At 36.1% G+C, this 16,959-nt stretch overlaps 2 protein-coding genes across 5 annotated transcripts; one reads left to right on the top strand and one right to left on the bottom strand.

The window, feature by feature from the left end:
- The first annotated feature begins 225 nt into the window (after nucleotides 1–225).
- LOC149424175 (uncharacterized) lies at nucleotides 226–8,844 on the top strand. Of its 4 annotated transcripts, XM_089651336.1 has the most exons (11): nucleotides 298–471; nucleotides 614–865; nucleotides 950–2,478; nucleotides 2,584–2,798; nucleotides 2,992–3,088; nucleotides 3,562–3,812; nucleotides 4,342–4,464; nucleotides 4,965–5,057; nucleotides 5,714–5,852; nucleotides 7,954–8,249; nucleotides 8,633–8,844. In XM_089651336.1, the coding sequence occupies exons 1-11, from the start codon at nucleotides 443–445 to the stop codon at nucleotides 8,834–8,836; spliced, it is 3,228 nt and encodes a 1,075-aa protein (XP_089507462.1). In that variant the 5' UTR covers nucleotides 298–442; the 3' UTR covers nucleotides 8,837–8,844. The 4 variants fall into 4 exon arrangements, with proteins under 4 accessions (XP_089507459.1, XP_089507458.1, XP_089507460.1 ...); XM_089651333.1 differs by having other exon boundaries at nucleotides 226–865; nucleotides 2,599–2,798; XM_089651332.1 differs by having other exon boundaries at nucleotides 226–865.
- A 3,360-nt stretch (nucleotides 8,845–12,204) lies between these two features.
- LOC149424174 (putative alpha-aspartyl dipeptidase) lies at nucleotides 12,205–16,634 on the bottom strand. Its single transcript, XM_089651337.1, has 3 exons — nucleotides 15,913–16,634; nucleotides 12,426–12,998; nucleotides 12,205–12,340 (listed from the first exon to the last, which is right to left on the bottom strand). Exons 1-3 carry the CDS (start codon nucleotides 16,404–16,406, stop codon nucleotides 12,277–12,279), a joined length of 1,131 nt encoding a protein of 376 aa, XP_089507463.1. The 5' UTR covers nucleotides 16,407–16,634; the 3' UTR covers nucleotides 12,205–12,276.
- Nucleotides 16,635–16,959: the final 325 nt, after the last annotated feature.

The raw sequence follows: 16,959 nt of genomic DNA, 5'->3' as shown, positions 1-16,959 counted from the left end.
ACCGGTTTCTTTATTGTCACCGTGGCCGTTGGTATTGTTTCTCTAGAAAACTGGATATTATTGGAATCAAAAACTGAAAATAATATAAGAAAACTTGTAAAAACTTTTTCTTATAATTATCTTATCTTCGTAAATAGAAGAACCTGCCCCGTTTTATGTGCCCTACACGGAAATCGATAAATGTGCATGTTGTCTATGAAGTATTTTAATTTATGGCAATTTTTCAAAAATGGCCGCTCGCGTTTCTGTATTTTGGTAAAACGAAGTGTCAATGAGACTTTCCATGAATTACGTTATTGTTTATAATGTCAAAACAGGGCAAGAGGAAGATCACTGTTGAATTGCCAAAAGTGAAAGACCTTTCCAATAGACCCAGTGTTTTTGAACGTCTAGGAACGAAGAAGGCGGCAGCGGCCAAGAAAGCAAGTGAATTCTGCAGGCAATGGGCGCAACACGGAACCTGCCCTTACGGTAAAACTTGTAAATTTGCAACCACGCACACATTGATTAGCCCATCTAAACAACGGGCCGCTATTAAAGACTCGTCAGAAGTCAAAAGAACTGTTAATAAGGATGATCCCAAAAATCGTTTACATTCCGCTGTGGTTGTTAGGTCTGGCCGTAGTCCTGAACCAGAATGGGACAATTGGGACCAAAATGACCTAGAATACGCCGATGCTGATGATTTAGAGAAACGTCGTCAGCAACTTCAACGTGAATTAGAATTGCAACTGACAATGGATTCTGGTAAAGATAAGAAGAAGAAGCCGGTTCCTACCAGTTCTTCTTCCTCGCGGAGCTCCAGCACCACCAGCGTCTCTAGCTCCTCGTCAGGGGGCAGCAGCTCCTCGTCTTCTTCTGCCAGGTGAGACTTTTACACATACCTTTATAATTGCCCTACTTATTTTAAGGAAGTTAGCCAATGTTAATTAAACATTTTAATTTATAGAGAAGCAAGGAAGAAGGTTCGTAAGACTAAGGCAAAGCGCAATTCAAGTTCGTCTTCTGGTTCAGACCAAGTTTCGAAAAAAAAACGTCTTAAGGCTGATTCTTTAAAGAGAGATAAGTTGGCCTGTAAAAGAACCTCCTTGAAGAAAGATGTTCGCACAGCAAAGAAACAAGAAACACTTCCAGTAAAAAAGAAGGTTATTGCCAAAACTACCCTGAGTAAGAAGTCATTATCTCCTGCTAAGAAATCCGGGGGAACACCTCCAATTAACAATAAAAATACACCCAAAGGATACATATTGTTTAAACATACGGCTCTGAGTAAATCTCCTACAAAAAAAGACAAAACTAAAAGTATATCCCCTCACAGCAAGGAAAGAGAAAAGGAGAAGGAAAGGGAGAGGGAAAAAGAAAAAGAGAGAGAAAGACTAAAGGAGAAAGAACGTGAACGTGAAAAAGAGCGGGAACGAGAAAAAGAAAGGGAAAAGGAAAAAAGAAGAAGTAAGTCTCCTAGATCTAAAGGACGCTCTAGATCCCCTGTTAGGAGACATGACTCCCATCCTCCCAGGGATCCCCGGAAGAAAGATAGTCCTGCCAGAAGTAGAGGATCCTCACCCAAGAAACGACCTGTGCATCAAGATAGCTCTGATAAACATAGGAAAATTACTCCGCCAAGGGATGATCGCAAGGATGACAAACGTAAAGATAAAGATAATAAAGATCGTTCAATCGAACGACGCAAAGATAAACACGATGAAAAAGATAGGCATGATCGGGACCGTAAAGAAAGGGAACAGAGAACGGCTAAAGAGGCTCAGAGAGAAAAAGAAAGAGAGGATGCACTTGCACGGTGTCAAGAACGCCAACGTGAAAGAGAACGATTAAAAGAACAAACAAAAAGAGATCAAGACACTAAGCGAAATGCTAATCGGGGACGTGGCGGTGGGGGTGGTGGAGGGGGCGGTGGTGGCGGCAGCGGTAGAGGAGAACCAGATAGAGGACTGAACAAAGGTTTGAAAAAACCCACACCAGACAAACCGGTAGAAAGACTTCTACCCCGACCTGAAGAAAGATTAGCTGCGCTAGCAGCAACTAACAGAAACATCGGCATTGAAAGAGCTATTTCCTCCAATCGTGATAGATCAGAATCAAGAACAGAGAGAAGCTCAAGAAAAACTGATAGATCAGTTGATCGCGACAGGATTGACCGCGTATCTAAAAGGCAAGGCGATAGACGTAGTAGTCTGGATCGTGTTGACCGCGGCGAATACGCTCATGGCCTCGACCACCCGTACGATCACTCCCACTCCATGGACCGCAGTTATGATAGGCCGAGCGATCGATATGAAGAATTAGTTCCTCTGGATCGTGAGAGAGAAAGATCGCCGGGAACTTTCCCAGCGCAGCGTGAGAGAGATTTACATTATGATTCTCCATATGATATGCAAGGCTCTCACAGTCGTGGTTATGCTGATCCCGAAGACCGTGCTTATGATGACCATCTCGATGATCATCATCCCATTGACAGAGGTAAATTAATGCACTCTAGCTTATGTTTTTGTGACATAGTCTTACTTTTATGGCCATTATCAAAGTTTTTAGTCTCTGTAGATCCCATAGTATTTTTGATCAAAGATTACATCGTTTCAGGTTTTGTCGATGACCGTCGTAATAGAGAGCCTCGTAGAGAGGAGCATTCGTGGGAAGGAAGGGAGGCCTCTGTAGACCAGGAGAGACAGTACATGCACCACGGGCAGCATGCTCATCCCCACAAGGAATGGGAAACTGATGAATATGGAGAATGGAATCGACAGGACAGACATTGGCAACATAGGGAACCACAGCATCAGGTACATAAATTTAAACCATTTTGGTCACATGTTTATGAGACAACATTAAATAGCTATTGTTGTCTTCTCTCTGCTATTGCAAGTTGATTACCATCTGGTCAATCTTCATTCTACAAGCTGCAGCCCCCATCAACTCAAATATTTTTTAAACTAAAACCTGTTCAGACTTATCTTACATAATGTGTAATTACAGGTTCACGATTGGCCTGATAAAGAGCGTGATGTAGAAGGACCTTGGCATGGTCACCGCCAACCGCCCCCTGGTAATAATCCCAGAATCCGAATGCACGGTAACTACTTTTCAGTATTTTTGTTAATAAGTTTTGAAAAACCCGAGAGCCTCAAATAATAATGTGGATCTAACTGGTTGCTTTTCTATGCTGAAGTGTAAAATTAAATATTTTATTCATTATTATCAAAGTTATGCGTCCACACTTTTTACATGGTGATTGAGCGTGCTGGCAGATTTCGGCAGTTTTCACCATAGATATGGTTCTGCGGCTACTGTATGAGTCAGTTGTTTATATGCGCCTAAATTTGAGCACATACAATTATTTTAACAATAAAATCGACATTTATAACAAACAAAAATATCAATATTTGAGTTAAAAGGTGAAAATTCATTAAAAAAATTGACTAGAATTCCTTATTGTCAGCCATATGAATCAGCACTGGCCGAAGAAAACCGGCCGGTAACTGGTTGCAGTCTGCCAGCGCTCTGAAATGTCAAATTAGCTTTTAATTGATGTTTAATTTTTTCTAGAGGAAGGAAATTACAGGGGAAGGATGGATCACCGGGGCGAGCAGGGTCCATCACACATGCACCCTATTCCGCCCAAGAGAGGAGCCCCCATCAGGGATGTTGCGGCAGAACCCGACGTCAAGAAACCTACCGCTGCGGCTCACAGCGCCCCTCCCCCCGTTCACTCAGCCTCCGAGATGGAAGACCCCCCCATTCCTGACGACCTCAGTGAAATCAGTGATGACCCTGATGAGATCCTCAACAGGGACGATGTAAGATCATCAACATTACCTTACATAATCCCTTTCATCATAATCACATAATAATTATTAACCTTTTCGCTAACATTGTTTGCTTAACACATCTGCAATAGTAACTGATATTCTTTTTCATATGGTGGTTAGGTTGCTTAGCACAGTTCTAACAATGGTTTGACCCAAGTATCTGATGCTTCATTTCGGCCTATCCTAAATATGATTGGGAGATTTTCATCAAAACCCTCATTTTTGTAGCTAATAATTGATCAGTTTTGGAATCATTTTCATACTAATAATAATGGCAAATACTACATACTCTACAAGTAATTAATATGCACAGCTTCATCTAAATACTGGCAACAACGTGGGCCGCTAGAGGTGCTAGTATAGCATGTTGCCAACTCAATGTATGGAATATGTCAGAAGCTGGACGTATTATTATTCTAGAGTATTTGATAATGGTGAATCAATCATCTGTTCATAATTTCTTTGGAGTGTGGTTTTTGATTTTCATGTTGGCTTTGTTCCTTTCTAATTGGTGCAGGAAATAACTGAAGTAACAGCATCGGCAGTAACGGAGAGATCGAGCATCTTGCCTGAAGGACATAGCTCTATCGATCCTTACGGGATGATTGGCCTACAGCCTTTTAGGCCTGACTATGAACCTGTAAGATAAACTTGCTACTTCTCTTTATTCTAATTCTTTTATAATCTGGTTTGGCACGCATGATTAATCTGCTGGTTGTTTCTTCAAAACTGCTTTGGGATCATCTGACCAAAATGATCTTTTCTCTCCAGCACCTATGTTTTACATTTTCTCTCTGTAATTCTTACTTTACGACTTGTTTTTTTGAAGACTACATAATGTAAAGCTGTTAGAGAATATATATTAAGTCCCATGAGTTTTGGTCAGATGCATTAACAACCTTCTGCAATCAAATTTGTATTTCTATCCCATTTAAGTAATATGTTTATGAACCACTATAAAATGATTAAACATTCATCGTTACTTTTCATTATATTTAATTTACGTACATTTAATTTATGTACTCCCAAATATGCCATAGCAAAGAAAATGGAAGAACCCTGTGGATGCCATCATCCAGTAGTGAAATGAGTAATGCCTGATGAGTAATATAAGATTTTATGTTTTTGTTTAATATTTAGATGATCGAACAAGAAGTAGAGAAACCTGCCCCAAAACAGTCTTCATTGGAAGCACCAAGTCAGAAGACGGAGTCTGTTCTTCAAATTAAAAAGGTAATACATATTAGCAACTTCATTAACGCACAACATTTCCTTACTAATTTTGACTGCTTAAATATGGCTTTACCCATAATATTATTATTACACAGGGTACATAATGCATGTTACTTTCTGTATCAATAAGAATTGTCATTTCCTCAGCTTTATTTAACCTGATCTACACTTTATAGATCAGGGGGCCTACTCTGTATCTTTCGGGTTAACAAACCAGTATGTTCGGGGTTTAACCTTTCCTTGCCGGTGCTGTCAATTGAGTGAACATCGCCTCTAATTAATAAAATATATCTCTAAATAAACTAAAAACAGAGTTCAAATTTTAGGTATTCCTCTGCAAAACATTTATGTATTGCGTTAAGTACAGCACCGGAGGACGAGGTATTTTTTAACACCGTAAGGGAAGGGTTAATACGGGTTTGTAATGTGGGTAAACCGGCGGCAGGAATGTTTCGAAAGATACAGAGTAGGTCCCCAGGTTAAACAAAGGCTATCTATTGCACATTGTGTGTTAGATAGCCTTTATTTAACCTGATCTACACTTTATAGATCAGGTTAAACAAAAGCTATGTATTGTACATTGTGTATTCCATGATGTTACATTGTGTTGTAATGATTAAGATAAGTAAATAAATTCAGTTGTGGCTTTTCTTTAGGAAACCGTTTCAACCCCTGCTGTTGAAATTAAGTCGGAACAGAATCAAGACAATCTTAATGACACAGAAGATGCACTGGATAGTCTAGACTTTGAAGAAATATCTGATGGAGAACTTGAAGAAGACCAACGTGTAAAAGGTACATATTATATTTATTTCACTGCTTATTAATCTTTTTAATGCCATAAGGTATTAGAATGGCTGTGCACGGTTGGCCGGAAATTTTTTAGAAAAAAACTAAATTTAATAATTTTTTTAAATTCTAAAAGACGGTTCCATGATAACTCATCAAAATGACAATTCAACACACTTATAAAAAGTGTTATAAAGTTATGAAAAGTGATGAAACAAAAACTAAGTTAAATAGGTCACATATGTTATTGTTACTATTTTACCTAGTTTTTGTTTCATCACTTTTAATGACTTTATAACACTTTTTATAGGCATGTTGAATTTTCATATTGATAAGTTATCCGGTCACCTATAAAGACTTATCAAATATGTACATCGTTTACGCTGTCATTCACTTTTCACAAAATGTCAGGGTTGTCATAACTTATCACTGAAAAATATGAGAATTTGCTCTTGCACTTTATCACCAACTTCGAAATCAATATCACCGTTATCCGATTCAACAGTATGGCAATCTTCCTCCTGTTGGTCATTAAAAGGTATATTTTGTTCACATTATCGGTCAAAGTAATTTTACAATAATTTTCGTAAAATAAAAACTCAAATCTTACCCACAAACAGAATACACACTCTGTAAATGAAAAATAACTACAAAATATAACTTATAAATCATGAAAAGTAAATAAAAGGCAATAAAATTATAATATTTGTACGGCGAAACGATAACTGACACAAGGTTGGATAAAAAAAACAGTGAATTGTGACAACCCTGCATTATAGACACATATTGGCTGTCACCTGCTTTTGGTTAGATCACTGTAAAGTTGGTAATATTAAAGTGTTTCTCGGTCATCCAAATACATGTCTCGATTTGTTCCATATTTTAAATTATTCTAAATACATGAAGGAACAAAGGCTTTAAGAATGGCGTGCTAATCGTTGATGGCCGGCTTGCCGTACGTGGCAAAGTATGTCACAGAACTGGTTAATGCCTAGCTGAAGTCTCCGGCGTTGTCGGGGCTTTGCACTTTTTTATTCACCAATACCGGAATAAAACTTATTTGTATAAAAATCATACCCACACCGCCTTCCCGATGTACGCCATGCGGCCACCCGTCTGTCCCCTACAGACACTCCTTTATACACATAGATTTAACCGCCATCATTTTACCATTGTGTTGATGATAATATGGCCTTATGTTATAATAATGTCAATATCTCTCTGATTCACAATGTTCAAATAAAATTTTATAGCGACTTTGAAGAGTTGAATTCAGTCATCTTACTTATTATATTCTTGCACAGCAGTTCAGCGTTGGTTTGTATTTAACTACGCTGTGTATATTAGTCAAGTTTTCACTATTCCAACCTTACGCGCCAGCGTTTATAATTATAACCCACTATGCTAACCGTGCAATATTATAATGTTCAAAAAATTTGTGCCTTACGATTTTATTTATATTTTCATTTATTAAGCTAGTTTTAAACTGTCAAAAAGATTATTGTACATCGTAAGCAAAAAATTACATTTCAAGATGGTGTTTCATACCAATAAAATTTTGCAATAGTTTCAAGTGTTAAAAAGTTATGTTAAATTTGCACAAATCGTAGCTACTAGCTATGTTTTAGAATTGCAAAATTGTTGCATCAAGTTATCATTAGCAGATTTGCAAATTATGTACAACCTTTTTTGCTATTGACAAAGTGCCTGCCATTTATGTTTTTGTTTCTATTTGCCACATTACGTGTGTTAAATAATGCTTTGTGGACACACTTATAAACATGGAATATCTGACTAAATTAGTTAATCTGTAACCATCAATAATAGAAACAAGGGGAGATATGGAATGGAAGTGTGCCAATAGTCGCCGAGCTGCAACCAAACTGCACGGATTATCAAAGCAATGGAGCCAATGATAGTTATGCATTTGGTGTGTAGGTAGAAACAAAGTCGGGGCACCGCTGTGCGTATGCGATTTGTAGTAGTATGGGTGAACGATACTAGTGACACTTTGGTACGCTCAGTTTCATACTAATAATGGTTCATGACCCCTTTTCTTGTTTCTATTATTATTATGGCTGTAACCTTAGATGTATTACAATTCCAGGTTTAGGCGATGCTCTGGGAGTAGACTGGGCCAGTCTCGTGGCTGAAGTTCGCGGTAAGAAAGACACGGACACCTCAGCGGAGAGCGAGTCCGGTAAGGAACAGACCCGAGCTCGCCAGTACTGGCAACCCCAGAAGATCCTGGCCCGCATCGGAGTATCCGTGTACATGGCCGGAGAAGAGATGATCAACGAAATCTTCACCAGCAAGCCAGACATCAAACTAGAGAATGAAAGAAAGCCGGTCGAGGCGAAGAAGACCGAGTTTAAGCCAGTGCATCCCGTTGCTTCTTTACAAGTGTGTATTTTTTACTAATCCAATTGAGATCACCGCCTAAATTATTTAACAGATATTTTTAATATTTACATAAACATATCGAGTTCTGCCAGACGTCCTAACACCCTTGGAAGGTGTTGCACTAAACTGTATCTCTGCCACATAATCATGATTAGTACTGTTAACTTCAGATCGTCGATCTTTTGACCCAAACTTCAATTTATCATATAAAAAACGGACACATTGTGATACATTGCTCTTAAAATTTTAGTTTTTCAAACTGCAAAATAGCTGAATCCAAAAGGGTTCAAATATCCCTCTAATACAAACATTAGAGCAACCTCTAAAGTCGAACTATTTACCCCACAGTTTGTTCATCAAACTCACGTGTTATTTATGTTCAGGTTGCAATGGAGAGAAGAAAGAAGCAGAGACTGACTCTGTTTGGCACGGGCAACGGGTTCACGAGAGCGCTCTGCGCCCGCCAGGACCTGGCCCTGCGGCGCCACCTCTGCAACCTCCCCATCAACGAGTGCGGCCACGAGATCCACCCTCCCGACCCTCACCTCTTCGAAATGGCACAGAAATTACTGCAGAAAACCTCTTGACATCAGAATCCGCCGTAGACACGGTTTTAAAGATGTGATCCCATCTACCAATCTGACAGAATAAGTGGTCGTGCCCTAAATTAATTACTCTACCTGCCACAACATTACTTTACAGGGGCATACATTTTACATAGTTTTGTCATAAATTATCTTGAAAAATTGATGAGCATGCAGTATTCTGCCACACTCGTAAATACTTGGAGATAAATTGTTGTAAAAACACTGAAATTCTTATCAGGAATACATTTTTTTTTTCTATTATTTATCTTGATAACATCATGTAGGGCAAAAATGATAGATTATCCAATTGATAATCCCGACGGAAGATTTATGGAAGACCTGGTAGAGGTGGACGCCGCACCTCATGGCATAGCACTGATTTTTCTGGACTGCAGTTTGAACGGTGATGATTGCCCTGATGATAATATAATAGTCTTTAGCAAAAAAATACTTTTAACTATTTATGTCCAAAATGCATGTTGTAAACTAATTTTTATTGGTAATTTCTGACAAGTGTGAAACAAATAACTTCTAAGTTTGCTCCTGCAAAAAACAGATTTGCAGATAGAGTACATCCCGTAGGGCAAGTTGAAATTATCTAATCACCAAATTGTTTAATCATTTAAACATTTAATTTGGAAAGATAAAAACCTTAGCATAATGAGAGATTTTCTAAATTAAATTTTTCCATTCATTTTATCTCATTCAACATGTTTCACCGTAAATCCTAAACATTTTCAAAGATGACACTCAAATTAAAATATTCTATGTTGCATATTAATATTAATTGTGATTCAGAGATAATTTTATTAGCGCAATAATTTTTCAGATATTTTGATGTATGTTTAGGTTCATAAAATGTAGACTAATAAATAACTGCATTCGGCAATACGATTTGTGTCTGTAATTTGTAAGACTTTGAAAACTGTGTCAATATTACTAACCCTTAATGAATAAATTTGTCTAGTGAAATTAACAAAATAATTAAGATTTGCATTTGTAATACTAAAATTAGTATTTAACCTATAATAGTTTCATCGCTGAAAGTCAAACAGGTTCATTTTTGTTTTACATCAATAAAATAATGTAAAGGTGTTGCAAATTAGGGATAATCTCACACTTGGTGACCACGGCCAAAATAGATGTAACAGCCAGAGTTTCGCCGTCAATATTAACACATTCCGGCGGGAAGGGCAGTTCTACCTTTTACGCCGGTACTATTGGAATGGCGGAAAAGGCATTGCTGTCCGATAATTTTATATAAATATTTTATATCAATCTCTTTGTAAGGGTCCCAACTACATATATGTATATGTATTTAAAAATGTTAACCAAGTTTTCCCCATCTTTTAAATTCTTGTCTTGTGTGGAAAAATATTTTATCAAAAGGAAACTACATTTAAACCCGTAGAACGGATAATACATCCTTACACTTATCGCACCGGAGATTTTCTTTTTTTTTTTAATGATTTCTGTAAATGAAAAAAAAAATTGTAATATAATAAAATACGTACATTTTTTTAAAATAAAACATTACTAAATGACCCAACACTGACTTTAACTTCAGTTTATGGAGTCGTATTACAAAAAGTAGGCTTAATTTCAGACAATTTTATATTTGGTTTGTGGCAACTACTATGTGAAAATTTTATTAAAATATGTGTATTCTTTTTCAAAGACGTAGCTGTTTAAAACATAATCCATTTTCTCTAATGGGACCCTTGTTCTCGCCCGCATGAAGTTTTTTAATTATGCAAGTAAATAATGTGATAATTGGTACATTTTCCAGAATCTGATCACTGTACAGTGGGTTTTCAACATCCGATGCACCCAATATATTCTTGTTTATGTACTCAAAGAGACACGTGACAAAGCTGTATAATGTCACCGGTGGTTTAACCTAGCTGTCAATAACAACATTTATAAAACTATGCAAGTTCATATTTATATATAATTGGGTACATAAATACGAAAACGCATTTGTATCTTGTACGTCCATCTAGCAACTAAGATACATGTAGCAGCTTCTGGTTGTTAATATGACAGCAGTATCTAATCTGATCATCAAGTGAGGGCTTAGCCTAAAGCTCCAATAATCGACAACAGCGGTGATACAATTAATTTTGTTCAATATAGTTCCAACTAAGATTTTTCTAAATGAAAGAGACTTGCTAATCAGCACTTGATTTCTTCCAATTGGTGTTTTAGAGCGTTTATCATAATTATATAAGAAAATCAGTTAATTTTGTTCATTCAAATATGGTTAATAATGTTAAAGTGCCCCAGTAGAATAATTTAAAAAAATTGTGATAGTGGTTTGTCCTACTTTGCCTTTTTGATCGCACCAGTTTAGAATGCGTTTTTCATTATTATTTGCCAAAAATAGACGATTAAACATTAGGGCCTTAGGAGCTCTGGGGCCATCAGAATAAAGAAGAACACAAGAAATGTCATGTGGGTGTGTTTCGTGACAAAAGTCCGATGAGATCTTCATTGGCAGAACTGTGTTTCATAATCTTTATGAAATTCAAATGGGATGGCGATATATAATGTCAAGCAAGAAGAGAGTCCGTACGCATGTTAATTGGGCTTGAACCCAAAAAGTACATTAGCGGCGACATTGTTTTCCATTCAATTCTAAATGGAATCTCCTTCTAGTGTTCTTTTTTATTCTATGGCTGAGGCCATCTTATAGGCAGAGAGGCCCCAGTTATCCTTAACCCCTGAATTAGTACATATTTGTTGAGATGGGTCAAGAGATAATATAATAGTAATTTATATTTGATAAGGAATGAATTGATGGGAAGACAATAATTGAAGAGCTGGATGCAATAAAAACTTACAATGAAAATTGTTGTTTTCAGTCAAATGCGTTCAAAGTGTTTTTTGAAATGCCTAATATTCACTTATAACTGGTGTTCAAACTTTTGTATGTAGCTCCGTCGGTGTAAAATCTACTGAAATAATATGTATTTATAAATTATAATACACAGCAAGTAAAGAAGGGATTGGACCCACCAAAAAGGCGATGGGAACAAAAACGCTTGTGCATGTTTAAGTTGTTATCACATCCGGTTCCTCAATTGAGATAGAATGGTAAAATACCACACATATATGCTGAAAGATATATGTAAAATTTAGGTAGTTTGGACCATTATAATATACGTAGGTAGGAGAGTCGAGAGTATTTTTCTTTAAATTTTTTTATTCAAATCAATCCTACAAGAAAAATATTGTGTCGTTAATAATTATTGTATGTTTATAAATTATTGTAAAATAAATGTATAGATTACAAAAGCTTTTGGATGTCATTGAATCATCTCGTTAAATAATAAAAAAAATCAACTTGCATTGATATTTTGCATATCAACAAATTATATTATGTAAAACGTACTGTTCGGCTGTTACATAATAGTATATATTTATTATTATATTTGTCATTATGCAGTTTTAAATAAAAATGATAAATCGGAGCCCACTGGATAGTCTTCGGCCGGTTTACCTCTGGAAAATAATTTTTAAAAGTTAGCGCTTTGTAAAAAATAATTCAATAAAACAAATATTTTCATAAAACATTGGTAAATCTTACAGGCTCGCATTGAAGAATACTTTAGCGGTTGCCACTCCATTCAGAGAAGCTTTCATTCCATTCACACACAGAGTGGCTCCTTCTCTCAGCGCCAGGACAGGCCCATTCCCAGGAATCTCCAGATACTGCAGAATTCGCTCTTCTCTCGTCTCCCCTTGATGAGTGTCGCCTGCTACTGGCTCCACGTAGTGGGGATTTATATTGAAAGGCACCAAAGCTAATGCCTCAAAACTAGGAGGCTGAACGATTGGCATATCATTAGTAGTGCAAATATTCAGAGTGGCAACATTCGTCCCAGCACTGCTGCCAATGTAAGGAATTCCATCTTCCAAGACTCTTTTCCTAATTGGTTCTAATACTTTATTGTCATAAAGTGCTTTGAGGAGTTGGAAGGTGTTTCCCCCGCCTATGAATATGCTCTGTGCGCTATTCACGGCTGATATGGGATCCTTAAATGTGTGAATTCCTTTCACCTTGTAGCCCCATTCTTGCAGAACTTTCTCCACTTTACTTGTATATCCATCGTGGTCTCTCAAAGCATAAGGCACAAATAAAATTTCTTTGACCTTGTTTCTGTAATAAAAAAATATTAAATACAGTTTCAATATACATATCTCAATATATAAAAATCACGTGTCACTGTGTTCGTATACGCTAATCTCCGAAACCACCCAACTGATTTCAATGAAATTTTGTGAATGTGTATTGTTGGTTCCAGCTTGAAATATGAGATCTAAATTATTATTATTTCAGAATTCTCATCCAAAAATACATCCAACCACAAATTTTAACTTCCCTACACCCCCTCCCCCTCAATATTTTTTAATGCGATTTTAAGGATTTTTTATAGGAAAAAGGATCGTAATTCATTTTTAAGTTGTGTAAGCTTCCAATAGATGGCGATGTGAACAAATCTATTGACATCTCTGTTACGCACATAGAGAAAATACCACAATCAAAAATCATTCCATTTTCAGTGCTGATTTAAACGCTTCCCTGAAAATGCAACAATATTTGAGTGTGGTATTTTCTCTACAGGCATAATACAGATTATGTCAATACATAGAAGGCGGTCTGTGACAGGACAACGTCTGCCCGGTCCCACCAGTGTATTATAAAAAATGAGTATAAGCTATACAGCAAATAATCATTTTACAGATTTGCAGCATCTTATTAATAAGTTCAATAAATATGTTGCTTCTTGCCATGATTCGGTGTTTTTATCACACATTTAACCCTTTCAATAACCAATTCTTCCTCAAGAACATGAAAAAAAAATTGTATCTCTGGATTTTGTGAAACAAATTGCCCCGTATTTTGCATATCGCCTGTGAAGGATATTCCTCATGGCGTCTATTTTCCTGCTAGGTTGCAATCTTTATTCCAGCGACAAATACCGTAAATACAGGCTGTTTAGGGACGTACTTGACTTACTTTAACCTGTGATTCCTGACATTATTTGGATTAAATTAGAAAAAAAATCGAAAATAGTAAGCAAAAAAATAATAATTATACACCAAAAATTTTCAAATAATATTGTGTTATTAAGCATAACATATATATGGAAACAAAAGTGCGGTGATGAAAGGGTTAATCACATTCTGGTTAGAGAACACAATAGACAAATTTAAACCACAATGATGTATTTATTGTATCATAAATTAATAAACTGCAAGTTTTATGAAAATCAATTTTTAGTTTATTATAATACACTACTAAAGTGTAAACTTTTATAATTGGTAGCGTGAGGCAGAATGAAAGGATTAAACGAAGGAGGAATGACAAATGCCAGTTGCTCATTTCACATAAGTGCCATTTTTCAAAATAATTCCTTACAGAAATTAATGTATTTCTTAGTGGCAATCAATTTGAAAAGGATTGAGATTGTTTAACTTTTGGAACGCCAAGCTCCTGCGGCCTAATAACTCCTCAGGGTAAGAATCCTACCAACAGAGTGTGTTAATTATATGAAAATAAATAACTAACTAATCATCACGCTGTTTCTCCGCTAGGGATAGGCAGAGAGGATGGACCGCCAAACAACTCAGTCTTGGCACACACTTCTTGCCTCATTCACATGCATACATCTCTCATAAATACTCTTATATTATCCTGACTCTTGACATGGCCCAACTCAAGTATCTGATTCACTTGATCGTGCCATGTATTCGATTTATATATAATTAAAATGACGGCACAAAGTAATTTTGCAATTATTGAAAAAAAAAAAATTGATAAATGTCTGTTTAACTATATGGATACGCAGCGCTCAACGGATACTAATTTTTCGTATCCAAGGGATATTTTGGCACTTGAGAAGTTAATCATTGTCGATAAAATTTCTGTACACAGCTAACTTCTTCATACGCAAAAACTATTTAAATTACACTTCATCTTACTTTAATTACAAGAAATAATAAATCTATTATTAGTTAAAAGTTAAAAATTTCCCATATTCTTACCAGTTTTGACGCCATGTTTGATCTTGTTGTCACAATATGAAGTGATGTTGCCAAAAGGTTCCACAAAGGCACAAATTATTTAAATAACCTAAACTAATGACCTATTTTGGGCATGTTTTTCATCTCCCCCAATGTAAATAGTTGTTTCTTGTAGTAATTAAGTTGAAACGAAGTGTTATTTCAATAATTAGTGGGTATAAAGCGAGAAGAAAACTCTAGAATTTTGCTTTTTTGTATCTTGTACGAGTTGAATAATTATTTCACATTCTGATTTTACAAGACAAATTTAAACCAAAATGATGAGTTTATTTTGTGTCGTAAATAGAAACATTTATGGAATTCAATTTTTAATTTATTACGAGACTACCTACTAAGACCAGAGCTCAATACAAGTGCCATTTTTCAAAAGATAATTATGGTAATTAACAACGAGGTCTCGTGACTTGATAATCGTGGCAAGTATTTTTGTTATTTGTTTTTGGGGTATTATGCCGTGTTGCGCTAACTCCTTATTTAGCCAACGTTTCGGACAGCATTGCAGTGTCCATCATCAGGGCAGATGTGTACAGATGGCCGTGAAAATCTTAAATCATATGTGGCAAGTATTGTTTCAGATTACTAATTGGATACGCCGACGCTCAACGGAAACACATTTTTCATATCCAGTGGGTACTTTTGGCGCTTGAGAAGTTAATGTATTTCTCAATGGTGTCTATACTAAGGACGGGTTGTTTCGGAGAATTTGAACAATTCATCAAATTTCAACGTTCATTTCTGGGTTCTGTGAATGTCTCATTCAAATTCTGTTTTTATATCATCATAGGCTAGTTGCATGACAGAACTGAAATAATAACAGAACTTGAAAAAATCTTTCACAGAACTGGAAAATTAACTGAAATTTGAAGAATTGTTCAAATTCTCCGACACAACCGGTCCTTACTATCAAAGCTGGTCAATTTTGTAAAGGGTTGAGATTGTTTAATATTTTTTTCTTATAATCATACAATTTAAATAAATATTCTTACCTGTCATACAAATCCTGTATATCATCCTTAACGTATTGCAAATAAGTGTATCCATATGGAGCGGAGGATGAAATTAGTAGAAGTTGACGTTTTCGACGTTGTTGATGATCGGCCGCCTTGAGTTCTTGTGTTAACTGAACTTTATAAGCCTTAAAACACAAATCTTTATGCAAAATACGGTGTAATGACGTTTGTGGAATGCCTAATTCCAAGGAACGACGAGGAATGGACAAACCTGGGTTTTCTTCAATACTTTCGGCTACAGCAGCAATATTCTCGGCTGTTCTTGAGCGACGTGCACGGGTTTTATTCTTCACATCACTAAGTTGTCCCAACAGCTCGAATTTTTCCACCAATTTCTGTATTGCGGTCCGACAAGGTGCTTCATGACCCAAAAGTATTCGAGTTTTACGAACCGTCTCTGCCAATTTTTCACCATTTTTATAGTGAATTTTAATAATTTCAATGCGTTGTTGAAGCTTGTATCTTTCCATTTTTATTAATGGTGTTGTTTCTACTTGTCAAATGTCAAAAAATAACAGCTTCAAGAGTAACATCTACCGAAATAGCGGGCTATTCAAAATAACACCTCTTATTGGAAAACCCTGTAGTATGTATAGTTTGGTATAGTTGTAGCATAAATCAACTGAGTTGTAGGTTGTAGGCGGAATAATCTTATCCATAAATCAACTATCTATATCTAATCTTATCCATTGACAGACAATGGCGTCCGTCTAGAGGGGAGGCGTATTTATCGTACCCAGTAAAAGTACCAGATATTTTCATGCCGTACTTTGTACTTGCGACAAATCTCCAAAATACTTGGTTCCTAATATAATAATAATAACATAACATTTATATAGCGCAGTTTTGTGTTGTTTCACTTCAAGTGCGCTTAGCTATAATAAACTTAAAATAAAATTTCCTATTGTGTTCCTTTAAAAAAATTAATTACATAACATGAAATAAAGAATAAACGGTTTACACAAAAGCAGAGAATAAAATTTAACAATAACAGTGCTATTTTAGTAGAGGACAACAATAAAA

This window comes from Hesperophylax consimilis, chromosome 4 (assembly GCF_061612785.1).
Source record: "Hesperophylax consimilis isolate HC1 chromosome 4, BYU_Hcon_1.0, whole genome shotgun sequence".
NCBI lineage: Eukaryota > Metazoa > Arthropoda > Insecta > Trichoptera > Limnephilidae > Hesperophylax > Hesperophylax consimilis.
This window is presented reverse-complemented; position numbering and strand designations above follow the sequence as displayed.

Coding starts and splice junctions, on each gene's coding strand:
- LOC149424175 (XM_089651332.1), top strand. CDS start 306: ATGTCAAAACAGGGCAAGAGGAAGATCACTGTTGAATTGCCAAAAGTG. Junction 2,479..2,583: donor TCATCATCCCATTGACAGAG/GTAAATTAATGC, acceptor TTTTGATCAAAG/ATTACATCGTTTCAGGTTTT. Junction 8,250..8,632: donor ATCCCGTTGCTTCTTTACAA/GTGTGTATTTTT, acceptor ATTTATGTTCAG/GTTGCAATGGAGAGAAGAAA.
- LOC149424174 (XM_089651337.1), bottom strand. CDS start 16,406: ATGGAAAGATACAAGCTTCAACAACGCATTGAAATTATTAAAATTCAC. Junction 12,999..15,912: donor ATACAGGATTTGTATGACAG/GTAAGAATATTT, acceptor TTTTTATTACAG/AAACAAGGTCAAAGAAATTT. Junction 12,341..12,425: donor GTATTCTTCAATGCGAGCCT/GTAAGATTTACC, acceptor ATTATTTTCCAG/AGGTAAACCGGCCGAAGACT.